At 36.8% G+C, this 24,283-nt stretch overlaps 1 protein-coding gene across 2 annotated transcripts; it reads left to right on the top strand.

The window, feature by feature from the left end:
- Positions 1-11,323: 11,323 nt before the first annotated feature.
- LOC104088147 (cationic amino acid transporter 9, chloroplastic) lies at positions 11,324-24,200 on the top strand. 2 transcript variants are annotated; one of them, XM_009592783.4, is made up of 9 exons: positions 11,324-11,636; positions 13,659-14,068; positions 16,817-16,993; positions 17,136-17,360; positions 17,447-17,623; positions 18,594-18,830; positions 22,644-22,733; positions 22,844-23,039; positions 23,916-24,200. In XM_009592783.4, exons 1-8 carry the CDS (start codon positions 11,384-11,386, stop codon positions 22,988-22,990), a joined length of 1,716 nt encoding a protein of 571 aa, XP_009591078.1. In that variant the 5' UTR covers positions 11,324-11,383; the 3' UTR covers positions 22,991-23,039; positions 23,916-24,200. The 2 variants fall into 2 exon arrangements, with proteins under 2 accessions (XP_009591078.1, XP_009591077.1); XM_009592782.4 differs by lacking the exon at positions 23,916-24,200 and having other exon boundaries at positions 22,844-23,342.
- Positions 24,201-24,283: the final 83 nt, after the last annotated feature.

Raw genomic sequence — 24,283 nt, forward strand, 5'->3', positions numbered from 1 at the left:
AAGGAATCACGTGATACGCCCAAATACGGGGCAAAATAAGATGACACATAAGAATAAGTAGAGCCTGGATCAAATAAGACTGACGCATCTCTATGACAGACCGGAATAATACATGTGATAACATAATCGGATGCAACAACATCTGTCCTAGCATGAAGGGCATAATATCTGGCCTTGCCTCCCCTCTAGGGCGACCTCTACTTGCCCGACCTCCACCTCTAGCTGGATGTGCAGGTGGAGTGACAACTGGTGCAGTAATCATGGCCTGAGAAGCCTGAGGACCCTGTGGAATAGGTGGGGCCTGAGAAATCCGTAGAGGTGCACCCCTCCTAAGTATGGGGCAATCCCTCATGATATGACGAGTGTCACCATACTTAAAACAAGCCCTCGAAGGACGTGGCTGTTGGGACTGGCTCGGGCCTGATCGACTAGACTGTTTGAAAGCACCCCGTACAGGAGGTACAGAAGACACTGGTGGTGCATAATATGGAACCTGAGGTCTGGGAGTAGTCAGAATACTACTAGAAGCTAAAAGTGCTGAAAGAATAGGACGGCTCACATAACCTCTACCATGACGGGCTGCAACTGGGGCACGAGAATTATTATATGTTCCAGAATCTCGGGGTCTCTTAGCTTCCCTCTCTTCCCTTTCCCGAGTCCGCATACCTTCCAATCTTCTAGCAATTGACACACCCTGTTGGTATGTGATGTCCATCTCTAGCTCTCGGGCCATACTATATCTGATACTAGGGTGAAGAACCTCAATAAATCTACGAACCTGCTCTTGAACAGTAGCAACTAAGGTTGGTGCATGCCTAGCCAAATCACTGAATCGGACCGCATACTCTGACACGGTCATAGAACCCTGGCGTAACTGCTCAAACTCTGCACGCCATGCATCCTTAAGACTCTGAGGAACATACTCCCTTAAGAACATATCCGAAAATTGAGTCCAAGTGAGTGAAGATGCCTCAGTGGGGCTATCCAACTCATATGCCCGCCACCACGGGTAGGCTGCTCCTCTAAACTAGAAGTAGTGAAAGAAACCCCACTGGAATCCATAATACCCATAGTACGAAGGATACGGTGACATTCCTCCAGAAAACCCTGAGCATCCTCTGAAGCTAAACCGCTGAAAGTGGGAGGGTGGTACTTCTTATACCTCTTGAGCCTGAGCTGCTCCCCCTCTGAAACTGCTGTCCTAATATCAGGCCGAACTGGGACAACTGGTTGCACTGGTATAACCTCTGGGGCATGGTCAACTTGGGCACGTGGCTTTGGAATACGGGTGGCGGGAGTCTGCGCTCCTCCCCCAGCCTAAGATGTGGTAGGAGCAAGTGGAATTAATCCTGCCTGAGCTAAAGTGCCAAACATGCTCAAAAACTGGGCAAGAGTCTCCTGAAGTGCAGGGGTAGTAACAGGCATCTCAGGTGCCTGATCTCCAACTCGAGCTACTGGTGGCTCTGGTGCAGCAGTTCGTGCAGGTGCTCTGGCTGCACCACGTGGTCTTCCTCGGCCTCTGCCCCGACCCCGGCCTCTTGCGGCTCCAACAGGGGGCGCGGGTGTCTAATCATCAGATCCAGTTGTGCGTGTCCTCACCATCTGTGAGAGAATAGAAAGAAAATTATTTAGAACTTTGAAATCAACAAAGGCGCACGACAAGGAATCAAAGAAGTGAACATTTCCTAACAGTTCCATAGCCTCTCGAAGATAAGTACAGACGTCTCCGTACCGATCCGCAAGACTCTACTAAACCTGCTTGTGACTCATAACACCTATGAACCTAGTGCTCTGATACCAACTTGTCACGACCCCAAATTCCCTCCGTAGGATGTCGTGATGGCACATAGTCTCTAAAACTAGGTAAGCCTAACAATGCGGAATAATAATAAATATCTGAAATAAAGAAACTACAATTCAAACAATTTCAACTCCCAAAACCCGGAAGAAATAAATCACAAGCTTCTAAGAATTTATTCTCAATGTCTCTATATATCAAGGTCTAAATAAAATATAAGGAAGTAACATAAAATGATAGAAGGGGACTCTGGAGTCTGCGGACGCTGGCAGATATACCTCGAAGTCTCCGTTCGCAGGTAACTCACTAACGTCTAGGCTGGTAAGATGTACCTAGATCTGGACAAAAAGATGTGCAAAAGCGTAGTATGAGTACACCATAGCGGTACCTAGTAAGTGCCAAGCCTAACCTCGGTAGAGTAGTGACGAGTTCAGGTGAGGCCCTACTGAAATATTATAATGGCATGGTAAAATATTTAACAATATAGTAAAATAAAATGACATTGAAAATGAATCAAACAGTATGTCAAATTTAATGGCACCAAATAATTGCAAATAATATCTCGTGGAATCAAAATAGAATTTCCTTCAATTTTATGAAAATCACAACAATTAATCGAAGGCAACTATGGCCATAAATAAATATCAACAAGGGCACTACCGAGGTACCGCCTCGTAGTCCCAAATTATAAATAATTTCACAATATCTCATTTCCTTATACCACCGCGGGAGCCTTCACAATTTATTTAAAGAACATATTTTTTCCGAAATAGCATCCTGCGTTTTAGCCACCCTTATCACACCGCATGACTTCTAGTAGTCACCCCTACTAGCCACGCGTATCAAGCCACCCTTATCTCACCGCGTGCGTTTAATACCCAGACCTTATACCACTGCATGCGTATTAATATCACAATATATCACAATTTACACTTCAAGTGCCCAATATTTCAATTTTCCACAATAAATCAATAACAATATTTTTCAATAATAAAGAGCTCACGGCTCATGCCAGAATAATCCAACAATAATATTTTTTCTACAATAAAGAGCTCACGGCTCCATCACAATTAGTACCAAAAAATCTTACAAAAATATTCAAGAATAAATAATTCAGGAAAATAATATTTCAATTTTTTTAATACGTTGCTTCAATATCAAATTTAAAAATGTCAAATACTTCATATTAATAATATTTAATTTTAAAAAAATCAACCTTCAAATAATGCACAGTATAAAAGAAATCAAGTTTCAATTAAACAGGTAAAACAATTAGCAAAAAAAGGTCAAACAAATTTAAAATATATATCTCAGATCAATGATGAAAAATATAACAAGATAAAATAATTTAATAAATGCGCAACAATGATCTACACAAGTTAAAAATATAATCTTTTACATTTAGCCCGTGTACACACTCGTCGCCTCGTGTACACGACTTTTAACACATTTCAATAATCACATTAATATCAATTCTAGAGAAAATTTCCCCCACACAAGGTTAGACAAGTCACTTACCTCGACTTGCTCTAATTTAATCAAGTATTATATTTTTTCCTCGATTTTCCGACTCCGATCGACTCGTATCTAGTCATAATTAATTCGATACAGTCAACAAAAATTATAGAAATCAATTTTATAAGAAAATATTACATTTTTCAATGAAATCCGAAATTAGCTCAAAAATTGCCCGTGGGGCCCACATCTCGGAATCCGATGAAACTTACAAAATCCGACAACCCATTCAATTACGAGTCCAACCATACCTGTTTCACTCAAATCCGACTCCGGATCGACACCGAAATCTCAAAAATTTATTTCTATGAGATTTCAAAAAATTTCCAAATTTCAATCTCAAAACACTAATTAAATGGTGAAAACAATGATATATTCGTGTATATTGACCAAATCCAAGTTAGAATCACTTACCCAAATATTTTTCCTTGAAAATATATCAAAATTGCATCTCCTCAAGCTCCAATTCGTCAAAAAGGCAAATGGGATGAAGTCCCCTGTTTTTATAACTTACAGATTTGTCAGGGAGCTCGATTTTGTCAGGGAGCTCGATTTTTGTCAGGGAGCTCGATTTTGTCAGGGAGCTCGATTTTTGTTAGGGAGCTCGATTTTGTCAAGGAGCTCGATTTTGTGAGGGAGCTCGATTTGTTAGGGAGCTCGATTTGTCAGGGAGCTCGATTTTGTCAGGGAGCTCGATTTTGTCAGGGAGCTCGATTTGTCAGGGAGCTCGATTTTTGTCAGGGAGCTCGATTTTGTCAGGGAGCTCGATTTTGACATGGAGCTCGATTTTGACAGGGAGCTCGATTTTGACATGGAGCTCGATTTTGACAGGCAGCCCGATTTTGACAGGCAGCCCGATTTTGGCAGGCAGCCCGATTTTGGCTGGCAGCCCGATTTTGGCAGCATTTCCAGCAGAAAACTTGTAGCAGCTTTTATAGCAGCTAAGTCCCACTTTTGATCCGTTAACCATCCGAAACTCTCCCGAGCCCCTCGAAACCTCAACCCAATACACCAACAAGTCCTAAAACATCATACAAACTTATTTGAAACCTCAAATCACATCAAACAATGCTAAAATCACGAATCACACATAGATTCAAGCCTAATGAACTTTGAAACTTTCAATTTCTACAAAAACCGGAACCTATCAAATCAAGTTTGATTGACCTCAAACTTTGTATACAAGTCATAAATGACATAACGGAGCTATGAAAATTTTCAGAATCGGATTTTGACCCCGATATCAAAAAGTCAACCCCTTGGTCAAACTTCCCAAAAATTCAACTTTCGACATTTCAAGCCAAATTCCACTACGGACTTTCAAATAAAATTCCGATCACGCTCCTAAGTCCAAAATCACCATACAGAGCTGTTGAAATCATCAAAAATCTATTCCGGGGTCATTTGCACATAATTCGACATCCGGTAACTATTTGAACTTAAACTTTAAATTTTTTATTAAAATTCCATATCTCGGGCTAGGGACCTCGGAATTTGATTCCAGGCATACGCCCAAGTCTCAAATCACGATACGGACCTACCAAAACTGTTAAAACATTGATCTGAGTCCGTTTGCTCAAAATATTGACCAAAGTCAACTCAGTTGAGTTTTAAACCTCTAATTCACATTTTAATCCATTTTTCACCTGAAAACTTTTCAGAAAATTTTACGGACTGCGCACGCAAGTCGAGGAATGATAAATAGTATTTTTTGAGGTCTTAGAATACATAATTAATTATTAAATTTAAAGATGATATTTTGGATCACCACAGAAAATTTGTGTCCAAAAGAATTACATGCCTCTAAATATAATAGAGCAAACCTTATGATACACGGGCTTATTAGCATTCCAGAAGTCTTATCGGTGGTATGATTAGGTCCAAGCTTACTAATTATAAGAGGAAATATACCCCAAAGGATATAATTGATGATGTGAAATCAGATTTTGGTGTAGATGTTAGTTACATGTTGGCGTGGCGGGCTAAAGAAAAGGCAATGAATTTTTTGAGAGGTGAACCGGTTGATTCATACAATAAATTACCAGGATACTTATATACAATGGATATGACATATCCTGGTTCGCATATTAGAATGGTAAAATCGCCAAAAAATGAGTTCATGTATGTGTATATATCTTTGTATGCCTTTATAAAGGGGTTCGATCATTGTAGACCCATTGTGGTTGTGGATGGAAGCCACTTAAAATCGTATTACACCGGGACATTCATCTCGTCCAGCACGTTGGATGGTGCAGGTGAGTATGGGGATTATAATAAAATTTGATAATATTACTACCTATTAAAGATTGAAATACATATTTATAATATGTATGCAATTGTCTTTATATATACTACCACCATAGAACGATGCTTCTTGGTCGTGGTTCTGTGAGCAATTCAAGGAAGAATATGGTGAGAGGGAAAACATGTGCATCGTTTTAGATAGGAATGAGAGTATCATCAAATCTGTATCAAGAGTGTATCCAGCGGTACCACATTTTACTTGTATATGGCATCTATGGAACAACGTATATAAGAAATTCAAAAAGAGTCATTCAAAGTTGAGCGAGATATATTTCTCGATGGCAAAAGCATACATACATGCTGAATTTGACAGTCTAATGGAGAAGGTGGAGAAGGTAGATATTAGGGTGAATACACGTGCACCTCATATGTCATTACAACAAACTTTGGTTTGTAATAGTCAGAGCAATAATCTTCTGGCATTAGAAACTTGCTCTTCAAGACAGCCCAAGCGTGTTGGCATGGTAATTCATCAACTTGGAACTACCCACAACTGCATTTTCTCTCTAAGAGGCACACGATGTAATGCCTTCCTTCATCGTTCACTGTATGCAAGTATTCGGTCGATGGTACCACCTACATTTAAACAAAGACCAATTAGTTTAAAACATTTTAAAAAAAAATCATTTATATATCAAAGAATAGACGTATTAATTACAATATAGATATATAATTAAAATATAATTTAAATATACAGCATTAAACTTTTATTTAGCTTTCAGAATCATCATATATATTGAATTCAAACAAATTTGTATTGAATACAAACATATATGTATATATAAAATACAAAGAAAATACAGCTATATACAATGAAATACATTGAATACAATATGATACATTCTATATGTAGGCTGGTAGAATATTAAAGATGATTACATCTTGATTGGTGAATACAGTGATATATAGTAACTATCTGCTTATGAAGTGCATATGGTTAGAAACAAAACCATTAAATTCAACTAACGATACAATTAGCATAAGTTCTGTATTTTGAATAGTAGAAATTGTATCAAAAATAAATACACCTTGTACCATGGATAAATATAGGATACAATGACTTATAAAAAAATAACTTACAGTCATGCGTGTAGACATTACCTCATTCAAGGTAAGCATATCATGGGTTTTTTTTTCAAGCGTTGTGTATGTCTGTGAAGTTTCTTTCCGATTGCTGCAATTCCAACGTCCAAACATCTTCCTAACTTCTTCGAGGAAGTCGTATATTGCCAATTCCCTTGCTGACACAAGTGCGGCATTGATTGACTCAGCAATATTTGACGTCATGGTCCATCCCCTATTAATAGGTGCATACAATCTAGCCCACTTTTCGTATCCAGCAGGAAGTTGTCTTACCACCCAAATGGAAAAGACCTCCTGGAAGGCCAAAGAAGAAGCGCGAAAAGTCGTTCAGTGAATTGCCACAGAAGAAAAATCAACATTCATGTAGCATATGTGGGCAGGAAGGTCATAATAAGCGTACTTGTAGAAATGTTCCACGTAGGACTTAGTTCACATTCCGACTTGTATTAGTGATATAACGATGTGTCATAGATTCAGGTTACATTTTGAAATAATACATTTTGAATTTTTGCATGAATATATTCTGGATATAGTTAGTTGGCGTATTAAATCTGAATACATAATTACAATACGAGTATTACATATCAATACAAAATGTCAGAATATGAGTGTATTGTAAATAGATTTCATATGTCATTCATCATAAATCATTCATGTTTTTGAATACATTTAAATACATCTAAATATAAAACATGTTTGGATGTGAGATTGTATATGGTTTCTAAATGTGAAATACATCTAAACACTGTTTCTGACTTGAAATACAACCTGTTAAATACATATGAATACAATCTGCCAATATCATATAAATACAACAGGTTGAATATATGTAAATACAATCTGTTGATTACAAATGAATACAACATGTACAATTCATATGAATGCAAACTGCTGAATACAGATAAATACAACCTGTTGATTACAGATGAATACAAACTGTTGAATACAAATGAATACAATCTGTTGAATACAGATGAATACAATCTGTTTAATTCATATGAATGCAATCTGTTGAATACAGATGAATACAACCTGATTTATTCATATGAATGCAACCTATTGTATCCATACAAACACAACCTGTTGATTACAGATAAATTCTGATGCATAAAAACATTGAAACATCGACTGAATAGTTGAAATGATTATATATAAACACTGTGGATACAGTGAATAAAATATAAACATGATTTTTTCTTAACTAAATACCATATTTACCAAAACATTATCCAAAATACAGTATTCACACAAAACTACCATCCAAAACTACATTCACATAAAACTACTTTAACATTATCTTAACCGACGTATCCGAATCTGTGATTTGTCTAACAATCTTTGAGGGTGCTTCGTTCTCGCTTATGGCATCAGCGTCTATCTTCCGCATAGCATAGTCCCAAAGGAGCGCACCATATCTTTGACGGAGTAAATTGGCATCAAATATTGATTGTGGAACCAAACCAACAGTGCTCAGAAACTCTGCATATGCCGCGACATGCAACCCACAATCCCTGAAAAAACAGATTGAAACAATAAAAAACAATTCATATTATTATATTTATAAACGATACAAGCAATAGGATTGAATACATACATGCTCCCAGATTTTTGTTGAGGCAGATTTGAAATGAAAACAACATCAAAGGGATCAGTTTGTGCCTTGTCACTGTATGCTGAGTCATGAGACCAATCTATGCCTTGCTTATCTCTGTAAAAATTATTGATCGATAGATACAAAGGTACAAGCTTAGCTAGCTTATCTACCTCAGAAGCCACATAGGCATCATGACCTGCCGATTTGTATGAGTCATATACTTTGATACATCTCTCCTTGAATGAGGCAACTGCCAATATCTAATGAAGTTTGTCTTTCAAGTTGACTGGTATAAAGATATTGTCAACAGTATGCCACGGTACATTAGCTAGCAATATGTAGCCCCTTATGTACTCACATACCACATCCTCTTCTTTGGCTAAATTTGCATTGCTATCTGTATCAGCATACCTGTCGAAGATTTCAACGATTCTTGTCTTGAATATACAATCAACAGTTGTATACTTGAAGTTGGTTGTTTGGTTGTACTTGCCATTCTTTCTCAAGTAGTAAAATATGACATCAATATGCTATATATAAAATTGAATACATAGCGTCAGTACATTAAATGAAATCAAGGAAAACAAACTGAATATAGGAACTGAATATAGAAGTATCAACTGCTGAAAATAAATTGAACTTACACAATTCTGTTAGATACATACTGATACATAATTGGCTAGCAGATAACAAACAGAAAACATGGATAATCAGAGTATCTCCCACTCTCGACCAAGTCAAAATGTAGTCTTGGGATGGTTGTGCTGTTCTTCTCGGATGAAAATATGAAAGTGTGTATGAAATACAACACAGCTATCTTGATGGCATCCCCATCGTTATCACGACCCCAATTCTTGTCATCAAAGCATGTCAACAAATCTTTCTTTTTGATATTCTTTGCGCCGCCAAAGTATGTCTCAACAATCCGGTTAGGCACCTTTGTGTTGAACCGAAAATCTTCAGGGTCACCCACATAATTGAGACCAGTGGCAAGCGCAAACTCCCTGATTGAGAAGGATAATGTTGTACCATTGACGTATATTGAAAATACATCGTCATGACTTCCTTTTAACTGACGAACCATGAAGCACCTGAACAATTGATGCTGGACCTCACAAGGCTTCATATCAAGAAAACTTCCAAAACAAGTAGAACCCAATATTTTGTACTGCTCAGGAGTAAGCTTTTCTTTGAGGTTGGATACTATGTCCGTGTTAGTATATGAACTGATATGCGGTGATGAAATAGGCTGGTGTTTCACAAAAAGTTTAACTTCCTGCATACAACAAGAATTACAAAAAGATTTCATATGTCAACAGGAATACATAACTCATTAATTGTTTTAAATACACATAAATACAACTAAATACAATATGCAAAATGCACTGGAGTACGAAATCAGAGATGAAAATAGTTGTATATATATAAATACATCCAGACACAACAATCATTCTTCATTGCAATGAGTACAAAACAGTGAAGGCACCTTTGAAATACTTATGAATACATCTACATACAGTATGCAAAGGTCACTGTAATAAGTACAAAATACAGTGAGTGAACTTTTGAATTCAACTAAACACATCTAAATACAAAAGACACTAGACTAAATAAGCACAAATCAGTGAAGCCAAAATTTGGATACATATAAATACATCTACATACAAATATGCAAAAGTCATTGTAATATGTACAAATGAGTGATAGATTTTTTGAATACTTATGAATACATTTAAATACGATATGCAAAAGTGAGGGTAATAAGTATAAATAGGCAATTTTGAATACTTATGAATACACCAACATACATATAAATCACATCAACAAATAAGAAGAGGAAGCTATGTATTCACTATTGTGCACATATAAATACAATAACATATAATAATAGAAATTCATTGAAGAAGATAATACTCAATATATGAGGACTCGAATACATATTGATACATCGATAATTACCTTTTTGTCTCATGTATCCGAGCTATTTCTTGCATCGACCTCCTTTCCCTTGACACATGAAGCATCATCCATAGGTTTTTTTCTCTTTTCCGCAACGGGAAGTGTTGATTCTTTCGAAGATTTCTCAACTTGGGCTTCTTTCAATTTGTCATTGTGTATTTTAGTTCTCCTCTCTGCAGCTATATTTGCTGTTGAACCTGCAAATTTGAATTCCGCTTGAGTGATTTGCAAAGAGAAAGAGGGCCCATCGAAATTGAGTGTTTTGGTGGGTATACCTCTGGTAATCCTCTTGTGGGATGTTGAATCAAACATTGGAGAGAAAATCTCAAGTTTTTTGTTGAATACAATAACAATGGTTATTGTTTATAAAAAATTAGTAGATATAAACAAAATACAAGCGAAATTCTAACAAGTTAAATAGTTACCACAACTATTTGTAGCAAAAAAATGAGAGTTGAGAGAGACAATGCTGATGGCGTGTATGAAATTAGCGTGGTGACTGAGACTGGGAAGACCTAGATGATGTGGGTGAGAGGGAATTTCAGTTGCAGAATCGTGTTTTCTGGGGAAGATAATGGCGTGTATCAAATTAGAGAGAGGGAGAACGTGGAGAGAGAACTTCCCATCAAATACGGTAAATTATGTGAGAAAAATCTGAAAAAGGAGAGAGAAAAATAATAATTAGCGTATATAGTGGCTTAAGGGTAGGATTTAACCATAAATAGATATTTTGCTATAACCATTAAAAGGTAGCTATAGAATATAATTTTTTAAAATAATATTTATTTAAAATAAATAAGGTGTTAAGCTTTGCTACAGGAGGTAAAATTCTAAAAAATAATTAGGAGTATTAAAGTTCAACACTTTGTATTTTACTTATATTTAATATAAAAATATATCTTTTTTTGCAATAAACTAAAAAAGAAGTGTTACGTAATCTGTATTGATACCTCGTATAAGCCTCCTTACTAGAATTTACGAATCGACGATTTGTGATAAGTAGTAATTCTTTTTTACTTTCTACCATCTGAATCACGTGGCTAAGTTACTTTTTAATCTTTTTAGCATCTAACTTCCTAAATTAAGCTTTTGTATTGTGAATAACGAGGACAGAAAAGGAAATTTCGAATATGAGTGCTGGGCAACGCTCTGAATCTTCTTCTTCTTCGTCATCACCGTCATGGTTATCTCAGTTTTGGTCATCGGCGCTCCGTTCAAAACCACTAGCTTCGCCGTCCGACACCACAATCCGTACTGCCTCCGGCGGCGAAGGTCTCGTCCGCCGTCTAAGTCTCTTTGATCTTCTTCTCCTCGGAATTGGTGCTTCTATTGGTGCCGGAATCTTCGTCGTCACCGGCACCGTCGCCCACGATGCTGGTCCAGGTCAGCTTCCAACTAACGTCCAATTGATTGCTACATAATATTAAAACCCATTATTACGTCCTTATTATGTTTGACACTTTAAATTTGACTTACTCTCTAGTCTTTGTACCAATTTATGTGATGCATTTTGATTTTTAGTCTGTGCTGATGTATTTCTGTAATACAACTAATCTAACACAAATATCCCTGACTTGTTTTATACTACAAGTTTCAAAAGCCTTTCTTTCTTTAACTCCGGCTCAATCTGCATCACATAAAATGAGACACAGGGAGTACTATGGATTTTGGAAGCTAAACTGAACAAGATAAGTTCTTATTGTAAAGTTAAATTTGATTTTGAAAGCTACATGAGACATTACTGTAAGTTGCAATCTTTCTCTATCAAAACAGTAAAGGTTTTCTTTTAAAAGATATTGGTCAAAGTTCACTTAGTTTGAACCTTGCAAAAAAGTCACTTTGAAACTAAATTATTTAGGATTTAAGTTATATGCATTGACAATATAAAAATTTGTTTGCAGTAGCAGTGAATTTTAACAATCACAAGTTAATTAACATTTTTAGCATATTACTATGTTAATCAAGAGATTACCTGTAATTACCTACTAACCTGATTGTGTAAATACGTCAGAGATAGAACTTAAAGTCCATTATTTATTGATAATGACGGTGTTTGAACCAGCTTGCTCGCACCTCGACAATGAGAATAGATGCTTCTAAAATTAGTTTTACAAAAGTTTTTCCTAGAGAGGTACACTTAAGAGCTCTCTGAAAGTCCCTCCTGGTTATTGAACTCCTTAAAGGTCCTTTCTTGGCACTGTATTAAACACTAATTTTATAAAAAGTGTTTATAGGATCCAAAAGTCCTTTCCAATAATTTCCTAAATACCCTCCGATCGCTTCCTTAAATTGATGAATGATAGTAAAGAAGAATGTAAATAACCAATGGTGGTTCTTCTTAAGGTATTTTCGTATCAATATAAAAGGGCCTCATGCCCATTGTGTACCTGTATCTCAAATAGGTTATGATAGGTCATTCCATGGTTAGATTATTACTGCTCTGTAAAAGATACTGTACCTGGGTGATATTGACCTCTAATATATTTTTTTGGATCAGTTAAAGATGAATTGTTTTTGACCTTTTTATACTTTAATTGAAGAAAAATTCCATACTTTTTTTTATAAAAAAAACATACTTGAGGCTCTTGCGGTTATGTGATAAGTTGCTATCTAAATTGCTCCGACATGGCAGTTTAGGTGCCGCACCCGTGTCGACACGACACTAGTATGGGTGTGGGTATTAGATCCATACCGGATCTGGTCAAACAATTTTGGGTACTTTGACCACGACAGATCGAAAAATTCGAGACGAGATACAATTTGATTAAAGAAATCAGAACTAAAACTAGGGTAAATTTGAAGAAAATAACATATCTTATCTAGGAAATCAATCTTTTACTTATCTACAACTTGAGAATAAAAAGGAAATCTACACTTTACAAGTTATACGTAAGTATTCCACAAAATTTCTCATAAATTAGAGAGATTTATATATTTTTTAATTATTTTTAGCCAGATCCCCGCACCCGTATCCGTACTAGGATCCGTATCCCCGAATCTTAAAATTTACATCTTGAAAGATCCGACCTCTAGATCCGCACCCGTGTCGGACACCCGCACCCGTGTCCGAGCAACTTAAGTTGCTATACCAAATGTATGGTGATAACTTTGCAAACTTTTGGCTTCATGTTTTCTTCAGTGAGAAGTTTAGCTTCATCCGTGTGTGTGTATGCATGTACCTTTATTTCCCAATTTCTTTTGTGTAATCTAAAATAGGTTTTACAGTTATCAGTTATCACATAGAAGTTGCAGGTAAAGGCTGAAGTATCTAGTTTGAGTAGCCATTGCTGTAAATTAAGCTTCTTTGATAGAAGAGAAGCAAACTACATAGCTTATATCCTTTCCATCGTAGTGTGCATATGTTATTAGTTTTCATTAATGAGGATTTGATTTCTGCTGATGCAGGAGTCACCGTAAGCTTCATAATTGCAGGAGGATCTTGTGTGCTCAATGCTCTCTGTTATGCTGAGTTAGCTTCACGCTTTCCAGCCGTTGTTGGGGGAGCATACTTATATGCTTATACAGCTTTCAACGAGATTATTGCTTTCCTTGTGTTTTCTCAGTTGATGCTTGACTATCATATTGGCGCAGCTAGTATAGCTCGCAGTTTAGCAAGCTATGTTATTACTGCACTAGAGCTCATTCCCTTCCTCAAGAGCAACATTCTAAGTTGGGTTGGACATGGCAGTGAAGAAATATATGGAGCATTTTCTTTTAATTTATTAGCTCCAATTCTCCTAGTGCTTTTGACAATTGTTCTATGTCGAGGTGTTGGAGAATCTTCTATATTAAATTCAGTGATGACAGTGACTAAGGTGATCTTCTCATCTACTCTTTTTCATTTGTTATTTGGAATAATAGGGGAGCTTGTCCTTCTTGGTGATTGAATATCATTTAGGGTAAAGGTCCTTCTAATTTCGAAGTGTAACTCCTTAACTTAGCGTAAACATTGCTAATGCAAGTTCAACAATTAGTAATGAAATTAGTTAACTTAGGACATTAAAGTCCTCCCATAATCTGAGGAAGAGGATAACTACATATACTAGTGCTTTATGTATGGATGCTTAGAAAAAGTTGTGGATCACCTCTAATTGCATAGCTAAGTGGCTATGCACCTGTGGTGGGTTCTTTAACTAGTCAGAGTGCACGGGATGATGCCGGGTTTACTGAATGACGCACATAGTTTAGCCATTAGATGAAGAAAAGGAAAATACAGGGCAAGGGATGTTGCATCTCTAGCCATCACGTGGGTCCTTTGGAAAGAAAGGAATAGGAAAGCTTTTGAGGGGATAGAAAATGATTTTGTATAATGTAACCATCTCAAAAGAAAATGAATCTGTATCAAAAGAAATAGCCTTTTATTCTTGGTTAGCTTTTGCTGCACCCTAGAAGATTGGATGTCATTTATAGAGGACCATGTTTTTGTGTAGGTCCTAACCTTTATGTAGACGGCTTATATACAAGAGTATTTTCACATTGATAAAATTATTTACCTTATCAGAAACATTTAAATTCTCCCATAGTCAGATAAATTTTTGCCATAAAGGAGGAAATGACATCAGCATAGTGGATGTTTCAGTCGTACTTCAAATTTGTCGAGTTCTAGAGTAGCAATCAATTAACTTTTTATATTTGGAAGAGAAATGTAGTAGACTCATATTGGCCACATGAAAATATGATTTTTTGAAAGGGAGGGGTTGGGGGGAATCTGATAGTAAGAAAAGTAGGCAGTCTAGTAAAATCAACAACTATAAGGAGGTACATAAACATTGATCTTGCAAATTTTTTTTTTTTTTTTGCAAAAAGATTATTCTTGACAAATTTTGTTATTTAGAATAATTGGACTAGTTGTGTATGGTATTCTCTGAAGTCAGTGACATAAATAATATTCAAATGTGAGTATTACCTCTCTGTCCTTCCAGGGGTAGGGGTAAGGCTACGTATATCTTATCCTCCCTAGACCCCACTTGTGTGAAACTATTGGGTTTGTTGTTGTTGTTGTAGTTGTCCATCCATGCGTGTTTTTTTTTCTTTTTGTGATGTAGCACCACCAGGATGAGCAAAATGATGAGGAAAAAGTTAAGAGGGAGAGGTTATAATGTGGGAAATGGAGAATTAGAGGAAGGCAGGAGGAAGAAATGAGAAAAGGGAGGAGAGTGAAAGTTCAGAGCAATGGCAGGAAATAAGAAAGGAGAAAAGAGAGAAACCGAGTCGTGTCTGATTTAAAAAGTACATGATGGTCCTACCTCTAGCATAACTTTAACAAGTTAGAACTCTTCCTACGATTAAGGGTGTGTTTGGTATGAAGGAAAGTTTTCATGGAAAATGAGTGGTTTTATCACTTATTTTTCCTTGTTTAGTTGTTGAGTGAAGAACTTTTTCCGGAAAATATTTTCTAGTGTTTGGTTAGAGAGTAAAAACTATATCCAACGTTTTTAGGACTCTCTTTTCTTCAAGAATTTAATTATTCTTCTAAAAAATCACACAAACCCAAAGGAACTAATGTGTTGCTTTACTTTTTCACGCAAAAATAACGTTGAAATTTGTGCTCCATAACTGAAAAGAAAATACTCCTTTTTTGGTTGAAAAAGAAAGTACTACAACATGAAAATAAAGTACTCATTTTGTTGAAATGAAAGAAAATATTTTTTCTACATCATTTTGTTGAAATGAAAGAAAATACTTTTACTATATCATTTTGTTGAAATGAAAGAAAATACTTTTTACATCATGAAAAGAAAGTACTTTTTTTGTTAAAATAAAAAAAAAGTACTTTTTTTACATCATGAAAAGAAAATGCTTATCTGTTGAAATGAAAAAGAAAGTACTCTATCTATAACATGAAAAGAAAGTACTATTAATAATATTTTTATTTAGGGTGGGGGTGGGGTGGGTTGGTGGGGATGGGGGCAAGGGTGGGTAGGTGGGGTGGGTTGGTGGGAGTTGGTGGGGATGGGGAACATGGTGGAGAAGGTTTTCCTTCTCTTGATAAGGAAAACATTTTCCAAAACATTTAAGCCGGAAAATGTTTTCCTTCATACCAAACGCACCCTAAGATAATGCAAGTCAAAATCAAACCAAACTAAAGTGTTAATGATAGGATATAAATTTTTTATCTAAGAGATGCCAGCATAATCTAAAATTTGAAAAGTAAAATGAAAACATTATAAACATAAAGGTAAAATTAAGCTGAAAATATGGAGAGAAAACTAAAGAATCTGCAGTAGCTCATCTTTTTCTACAGAACAATTCCCGATTTTATGAGCTACATTAGTGTCAGGTCTCCCCAAACCCCAGAACTTTCTTAGTAATAGATTTAAGTAGGTGATGTTTCCTTTTTTTCATTGAGCCGTAAAAGAAGTAGGTGATGTTTCATTTGTTATTTATCCAGCCATTCATGTGTGGCTGCAGTGTGGACTTCCTTAATAAGAAGTTCTGCAGTCACTATATTATTCTCCTTTGTTCTGAAAAGTTTGTGAAACACATAGTTGAATGATTCTTTCTCTTAAGATTGACATCAAATGACATGGCTGATCTCTGACAGAAAGACAATTTCACTGCAGGTAGTCATTGTTATTTTTGTCATTATTGTTGGAGCCTTTGAGGTTGATGTTTCAAATTGGAGTCCATTTGCTCCTAATGGTTTTAAATCTGTACTGACGGGAGCAACTGTTGTATTCTTTGCGTATGTTGGGTTTGATGCAGTTGCTAATTCTGCCGAAGAGTCTAAGAGCCCACAGGTAAGACTGATTGATATGATGCCCTTTTCACGACTGTCTTTTAACAAGTATTAAGTGATTTTATTCTCCTCCCCCCCCCCCCCCCCCCAATTTTTTTTGGGGTATACTTACTGATATATTTGATGATGAATCTGGTGATCAGAGAGACTTACCGTTAGGCATAGTCGGGAGCCTCCTTATTTGTATTGCATTATATGTTGGAGTCTGCTTGGTGCTCACTGGGATGCTTCCATTCAAGTCCCTTGGGGGAGATGCTCCTTTGGCTGAAGCTTTTACGTCTAAGGGCTTGCAATACGTGTCTGTATTAATCAGCATTGGTGCTATTGCTGGACTTACTACCACTCTCCTGGTTGGGCTTTATGTACAGGTATATTGCTTTTACATCGAGATGCTGATGTCATTAAAGTAGCTACTTAAGTGGTTCGTAAGAGATGAATTGTTTCCGATGAGCAGTCTCGACTATATCTTGGCCTTGGAAGAGACGGTTTGTTGCCATCATTGTTTGCTGAAGTACATAAAACGCGACACACTCCTGTTAATTCACAAATATGGGTTGGAATTGTAGCCAGTGTGTTGGCAGGGCTATTTAATGTGCATATTCTCTCACACATTCTCTCAGTAGGAACCCTGGTACGTTCTTTTTCTTTCACCTCTTATTTTTATAATAGCTATATTTCGTGAGGTGGATAAATCATATTTATTGTTAGTAAGTTTATACTTAGCAAGAGAATAATGTCCAAAAGATGTTTTAGCACTCTTGCACTCAGTGTTTTCAAAAAGCACTGTGTGCAAGAGGCTGCTGTGATGAATGAATAGTTCATCTTCATATTTTATTAAAAAGAGAAAGCAAAAGGGCAAAAAAGCATCAAGGGTCCTTGGGCTTTAACCATGAAGCAAGAAGGTGGGCACATCATTAGAGAATACCAAAAAGTAACATTACACATGAATAAATGGGAAATCCTCGTCAATGTAATAACAATGCTAACTCAGCACAGGTCTTAGGTTTTAAAACTCATGTGAATCAGTCACAAAAATAAAAGCACTCATACAGTTTAGAAGAAACCTTCTTTTTTGTGTGATAAGGGACAGCTTAGAAGAAGTCCTGGTTGGCAGGGTCAATTTTTGTAATGAGAGCTCATCCAAAACTTCCAAATTTTAGTGCTATGTTTTTCCTCTGTCAATGGTAAAAAACCGAAGAATGGGAAGCCGCGAAGCGCACTCCTTACTCATGCCTGTAAAAGATTGGCACCATCGTGTCACTTCGATCAGTCACTTTAACTGATGTAGCCAGCACTTTTCAAAACTCTGCTTGCATAGCGTGAGTAGGAGAGAGAACTTCTCAGGTTGACGGCAAAATAAAAGGAAACTTTCAACATTTTTAAAAAGAAAAGCAAAAAAAAAAACTTTCTATTTTTAATGAGTGATACTTTTTCTCCTTGTAGGTATGTAATGATGAGTGATTATATTTAGTTTATACTTTATTTAGAAGATAAAAGGTAGTTCTACTAACAGATAGCATGAGCTGCTTCTTGAATGTCTATAAAATATACCTGGTTAATATAGGATTTCATGTAACTTACAAGGATGGTGGTCTGTTCAGACAGGATATTCTGTTGTTTCAGCATGCGTCGTGACTCTTCGCTGGAAGGATAAGACTGTGCGTCAGGTGTTTGGCATGCCTATGTCTAGCAGGGCAGAAGGTCTCATATGCCTCATCACAGTTGTTTGTTGTGGGTTTGCTGCAGGAGTTTTCTACCGTTTCGGAGCTTCATTTATATTCTTGATCATAGCTGTAGTTATTGCGATCTGCGCAGCTGCTGCTCTTCATCTCCGTCAAGTAAGTTGGTTCAGTTTTTGCACCGAGAATCCTAAGACTATATATCAGGACGTTTACTTGCACCAGTAATTCAGGATATCCTTGAAGCAAGAGAACTGAATGTGCTTTTCCTGACTTGGACCATCAATGAATTTTAAATGGATGAAAAAAAACATATTGTGGATTCGATCTTTATGTTAAAAAATGGCCATGTAAAGCTTTTTGAAAGCTTGAACAGCTTCAAAAAAAAGAAAAAAAAAGAATTAAGCAGCAAAACCTTTTTTCACCATTGGACCAGCAATGTTCAACTGCGGACTTTTGATCATTAAATACACGTGTGTCCTCCGTAACCACAATATGTTGGTGGGAGAGGAATTTGACCTTTTGAGGAAATTAGTTTAAACTACTCTTTTCAATCTGGTACCCAAGAATGATCTTAAATTTGTGAATTTTTGAATGAGCTGAAAAGTTTGTAGTTTCATAGCCAATTTTTTCGCAGTTACCGTCTTGTCTGTCTAGCATTTGTATGTTTTTGATGCTCAACTTATTCTAGTATTTCTGAAATTTAGTTTGGTTAAGGAAATGCATCAACTCTCCCTCCGGGGTGTCAAAGCTTACTTTAGAACAAGCTATCTCACCAAATTCAAATCTTAGAAATTCCCGAAACAGAATTGGAAGGAAATGTATGCGATTGAGCTTTCTCAGAAATGGGAGTGTTAAATGTTTTGTATACATCAGAAACTTCTAAAAACAGTGAATGTAGGACCTAGGTCTCAGGATTTTATCCATTTACAACAACAACAAACCCAGTGCAATCCCACAAGTAGGGTTTGGGGAGGGTAATGTGTACGCAGGGCTTGACCCTACCTGGTAGAGAGGCTATTTTCGATAGACGCTCGGCTCAAGGGACAGTGAAAAGGAAGCAACAGACAATAACAACAACGTGGTATCTTATTACCCTTTTTTTTTTTTGAAAAAAAATAGTATTAATACTACTAGTAAGACTAGGAGAAACTCTCGACTACTTGTCAACCTTGAAACCTAATTCTCGACCTCTACACCTTCCTATCGAGGGTCATGTCCTCGGTAAACTGAAGCAATGCAATATCTTGCCTAATCGCCTCTTCCTGGTACTTCTTTGGCCTATCTCTACCTTCTTCAGATGCGTCATGGTTAACCCCTCACACCTCCTAACCAGGGCATCTATGTCTCTCCTCTTCACATGCCCGAGCCGCCCCAACATCGATTCCCGCGTCTTATCCTCGGCTGGAGCCACTCCCACCTTATCCCGAATAACTTCATTCCTAATCTTATCTTAAGACAACAACATTGTCAAGGGTTTTATCCTATCAAGGGTTTTTTCCATTTTAGGGCCCAAAGTTAAGACAACATTGCCAAACTCGTACATAGGGCTGTTCAAAATCGAAGCCGTTAATCGAACCGAATCGAACCGATGGCTTATTGGCTTATTGGTATCGGATTATCGGGATAATGGATGGTGAACGGATTGAGATTTTACAATTAACGGCTTAACGGTTTTGGGGGCGGATTACTCAATTTTCCTATCGGGTAAACCGTTGACCCGTTAAGAATTTTTATATTTACACTTTTACCTCTATGTATATAAAATATTATTGAAAGTATTTGTTGAATTGTCCGCTGGTTTTATCCGTAATAGCTGGATTGTCTGGATTTATGTCCTTTTTTGCATGCATCTAACAAACTAAAGTCTGATTTTCTGGATTTTTGGTTTTACAATCTGGATTTCTTGTGAAGAACGTATGTTACTGAAAGTTTGATTGATTCATATGTGTATGAGTAGTCTTGAATATGAACTAGATTGGAACTTGGAAGAAGACTCTTCAATTCAAAAATACTGTTAGATCTTAGATGGTATTAAAAATTTGGTATTGATTTGAAACCGTTTGGTATTGATTGAATGATTCTTCAAAAAAAATTTATTTGGTTTAGCCGATAAACCGCCCGATAATCGTTAATCCGATACTAATCTGCCCGTTGTCTTATTGGATGGCTAGCGGATTACTACATTTATAATCTGATAACCGATAAGCCGAACCGCTAAGCGTAATTATCCGCTTGATCCGCCCGATAAGCACCCCTACTCATACATACATCATTTGAGGACATATTACCCCAAAAAAAACAAGGTAATAGATAACAGGAGCGAACAACACAACAGATAGAAATAAAGATCTAAGAATAAGAAAATACAAGAATAGTACTAATGCTACTGGTAAGACTAGGAGAAATTCTCGACTATCTATCAACCTTAAATCCAAATTCTTGACCTCCACACCTTCCTATCTAGTTTCATGTCCTCGGTAAGCTGAACCAATGTCATATCCTGCCTAATCACCTCTCTCCAATACTTCTTTGGTCTACCTTTACTTTTCCTCAGACCTGCCATGGTCAACCTTTCACACCTCCTAATCGAGGCCTCTGTGTCTCTCCTCTTCACATGCGTGAACCACCTTAGCCTCGATTCCTACATTTTATCCTCTATAGGAGTCACTCCCACCTTATCCCGTATAACTTCATTTCTAATCTTATCTTAAGACAACATTGTCAAGGGTTTTATCCATTTTAAGGCCCAAAGTTAAGACAACATTGCCAAACTCATACATACATCATTCGAGGACATATTACTCCCCCCCCCCCCCCAACACACGCACAAAAAAAAAGAAGGTAATATAAGATAACAGAAGCGAACAACACAACAGACAGATATGAAGATTTAAGAATAAGAAAATATAAGAATAGTACTAATACTACTGGTAAGAGTAAGAGAAACTCTCGACTGCCTGTTAACCTTGAATCCTAATTCTCGACCTCCACACCTTCCTATTGAGGGTCATATCCTCGGTAAGCTGAAGCAATGTCATATCCTGCCTAATCACCTTTCCCCAATACTTCTTTAGCCTACCTCTACTTTTCCTCAGACCTGCCATGGTCAACTTTTCACACCTCCTGCCCGAACCATCTCAGCCTCATTTCTTGTATCTTATCCTCTATAGGAGTCACTCCCACCTTATCCCGAATAATTTCATTTCTAATCTTATCTCAGGACAAGTCAAGAGCTTATCCCATTGAGGATTTTATCCATTTCAGGGGCCAAAGTTAAGACAACATTGCAAAACTCATATATACATCATGCGAGGACATATTACCCAAAAAAAAAAAAGGTAATAAGATAACTGGAGCAAACAACACAACAGATAGAAATAAAGATATAAGAATAAGAAAATACAAGAATAGTACTAATATTACTGGTAATACTAGGAAAAACTTTCGACTATCTGTTAATTGAACCCTAATTCTCGACTTCCACGCCTTCCTATTAAGGGTCATGTCCTCGGTAAGCTGAAGCAATGCCATATCCTGCCTAATCACCTCTACGCAGTACTTCTTTGGCCTACCTTTATCTTTCCTCAGACCCGCCATGGTCAACCTCTCACACCTTCTAACCGGAGGCCTCTATGTCTCTCCTCTTCACATGCCCGAACCTCCTCAGCCTCAATTCCCGCATTTTACCCTCTATAGGAACCACTCTCACCTTATCCCGAATAACTTCATTCCTAATCTTATGTTAAGACAACAACATTGTTGAGGGTTTTATCCTATCGAGGGTTTTATCCATTTCAGGATCCAAAATTAAGACAACATTGCAAACCTCATACATACATCATTCGACGGCATATTACCAAAATAATGTTTTACCTATATAGCATTGTTTTCCCAATTTCAGGTTATATTTTGCCACAACAGTGTATAGCATTGTTTTCTAAATTTCAGGTTCTCCTTTGTTCTTCACAGGTTTATACTGAGACACCTGGATTTTCTTGCCCAGGAGTGCCCATTGTGCCTATTGTTTGCATCTTCATCAATATTTTTCTTTTTGCCCAGGTTTGCTCACAAAGCTTCATCCATTACCGTAAACATAGTTCAAATATCGTCGGATGCGATAAACTAAAAGATTGGAATCCAAGCTCATTTTTCCATTTCCTTTTCTGCAGTTGCATTATGAAGCATGGGTGAGATTTGTTGTTCTGAGCATAGTTACAGTTGGAATTTATGCGGGTTATGGACAATATCATGCCAATCCTCTAAGTTCGAAAACATCAATTATTTACCATAGGGCACCTGCAGAAGAAGCTCCGTGATTAAGCTTCTAATGGTTTTCAATCGACCTTGATTACAATTTTATCAACTGTAAGAATCTTGACGCAATGTCCTCAAGAATTAGAGGAGCTCTCGTTTCCCATTCAAGCCACATAAAATTGCATTCGTCAAATGCTGTTGTTCCATGTGTGTGTATATATGTAGATTTATCTGTAATCTATTGATTAAAAACTACACTTGAGCTTACTGCTGTAGGAAAGCTTGGTGCTGCTTTTGGATATATACACTGTAATTGTACCGCACCATCTTCCTGCTGGATTTCAATGAAACTTATATTGTTTACTGATAAAAAAGAACCACATGCGATCTTATTGCCGTGGACAATTGCAACTTTATAGTTTCTTAAATTGTTTCTGGTTTATGTGTTGCATTTCTAGATTACAACAACAGTTTTCTGGATTGATTTCAGACTAAGGACCATGTTAGAGATTAATTTACTGATATTGCCATTATTGTGTAAATCCTCACCTCTTAACCTTTGTGTATTTCTTGTTACTTGGATTATAAGTGTGGTCAGTCATGAATATTTTCTCGCCGAACTCATGGTTCAATCAAATGCTGACATTGACTCCTTTCCCGTCTGAGCAAGTTGAAAGTATAATATGGATCTTTGGAGTTGTGGACCTGTGAAGTCCTTGAGTTAGGACCTAATCTGCAGGTTTAGTTTAGTTTAGTTTAGTTTACTTTGGTAGGAACGCTGTCTAATTTCCTTCAGATCAGTGTGCTCTGTCTCTAGGTGCACTAGAGTGTTTACAGCAAGGTGATGAGAATTTATGGTTTTGGTTTCAAATCTCGTTTGGTATAGTAGTATATGCTTCTTTCCACTTGGGTAGGTAATTTGCCATCAACTGCATTGGTTTTTCTTTTAAATGTAATTGCTTATTGATCGAATTTAAACTTTGACAGGTTCTATTATACTTCACTTCCGACTTTTCCTTTTGAGAAAGAAGAGATTGTTGGACAATCGACGGAGCGTTGATGGTTTATTTGTAACAATAACTTAACCTCCAAAATACTAAAAGAGTATTTCGGGCGAAAAAAGGTAGGGAAGCAAACACTCATATTCATGTGCATGTAGTCTGAGAATTGTTTATCACTTCCTCCGTCTCATTTTATGTAACCGTTCTGACCTTTCAAATAGTAGCTAGGATAAACGTTGTGCTTGGTTTTGTTCTAAAAAGTTTCACCTCACTGTTGTTTCCTTTTAATTCTCGACGATCCAAGGAGTTCATTCAGTTACTGATGCATAATACTAGAGAAAGATCAAGCACAAG

Source organism: Nicotiana tomentosiformis, chromosome 8, assembly GCF_000390325.3.
Source record: "Nicotiana tomentosiformis chromosome 8, ASM39032v3, whole genome shotgun sequence".
In the NCBI taxonomy this organism is placed as follows: domain Eukaryota; kingdom Viridiplantae; phylum Streptophyta; class Magnoliopsida; order Solanales; family Solanaceae; genus Nicotiana; species Nicotiana tomentosiformis.

Excerpts from the sequence above, each read along its gene's own strand:
- LOC104088147 (XM_009592783.4), top strand. The coding sequence starts at position 11,384 with ATGAGTGCTGGGCAACGCTCTGAATCTTCTTCTTCTTCGTCATCACCG. Across the intron at positions 16,994-17,135 it reads AAGAGTCTAAGAGCCCACAG|AGAGACTTACCGTTAGGCAT; the intron begins GTAAGACTGATT and ends TCTGGTGATCAG. Across the intron at positions 17,361-17,446 it reads TGGTTGGGCTTTATGTACAG|TCTCGACTATATCTTGGCCT; the intron begins GTATATTGCTTT and ends TCCGATGAGCAG.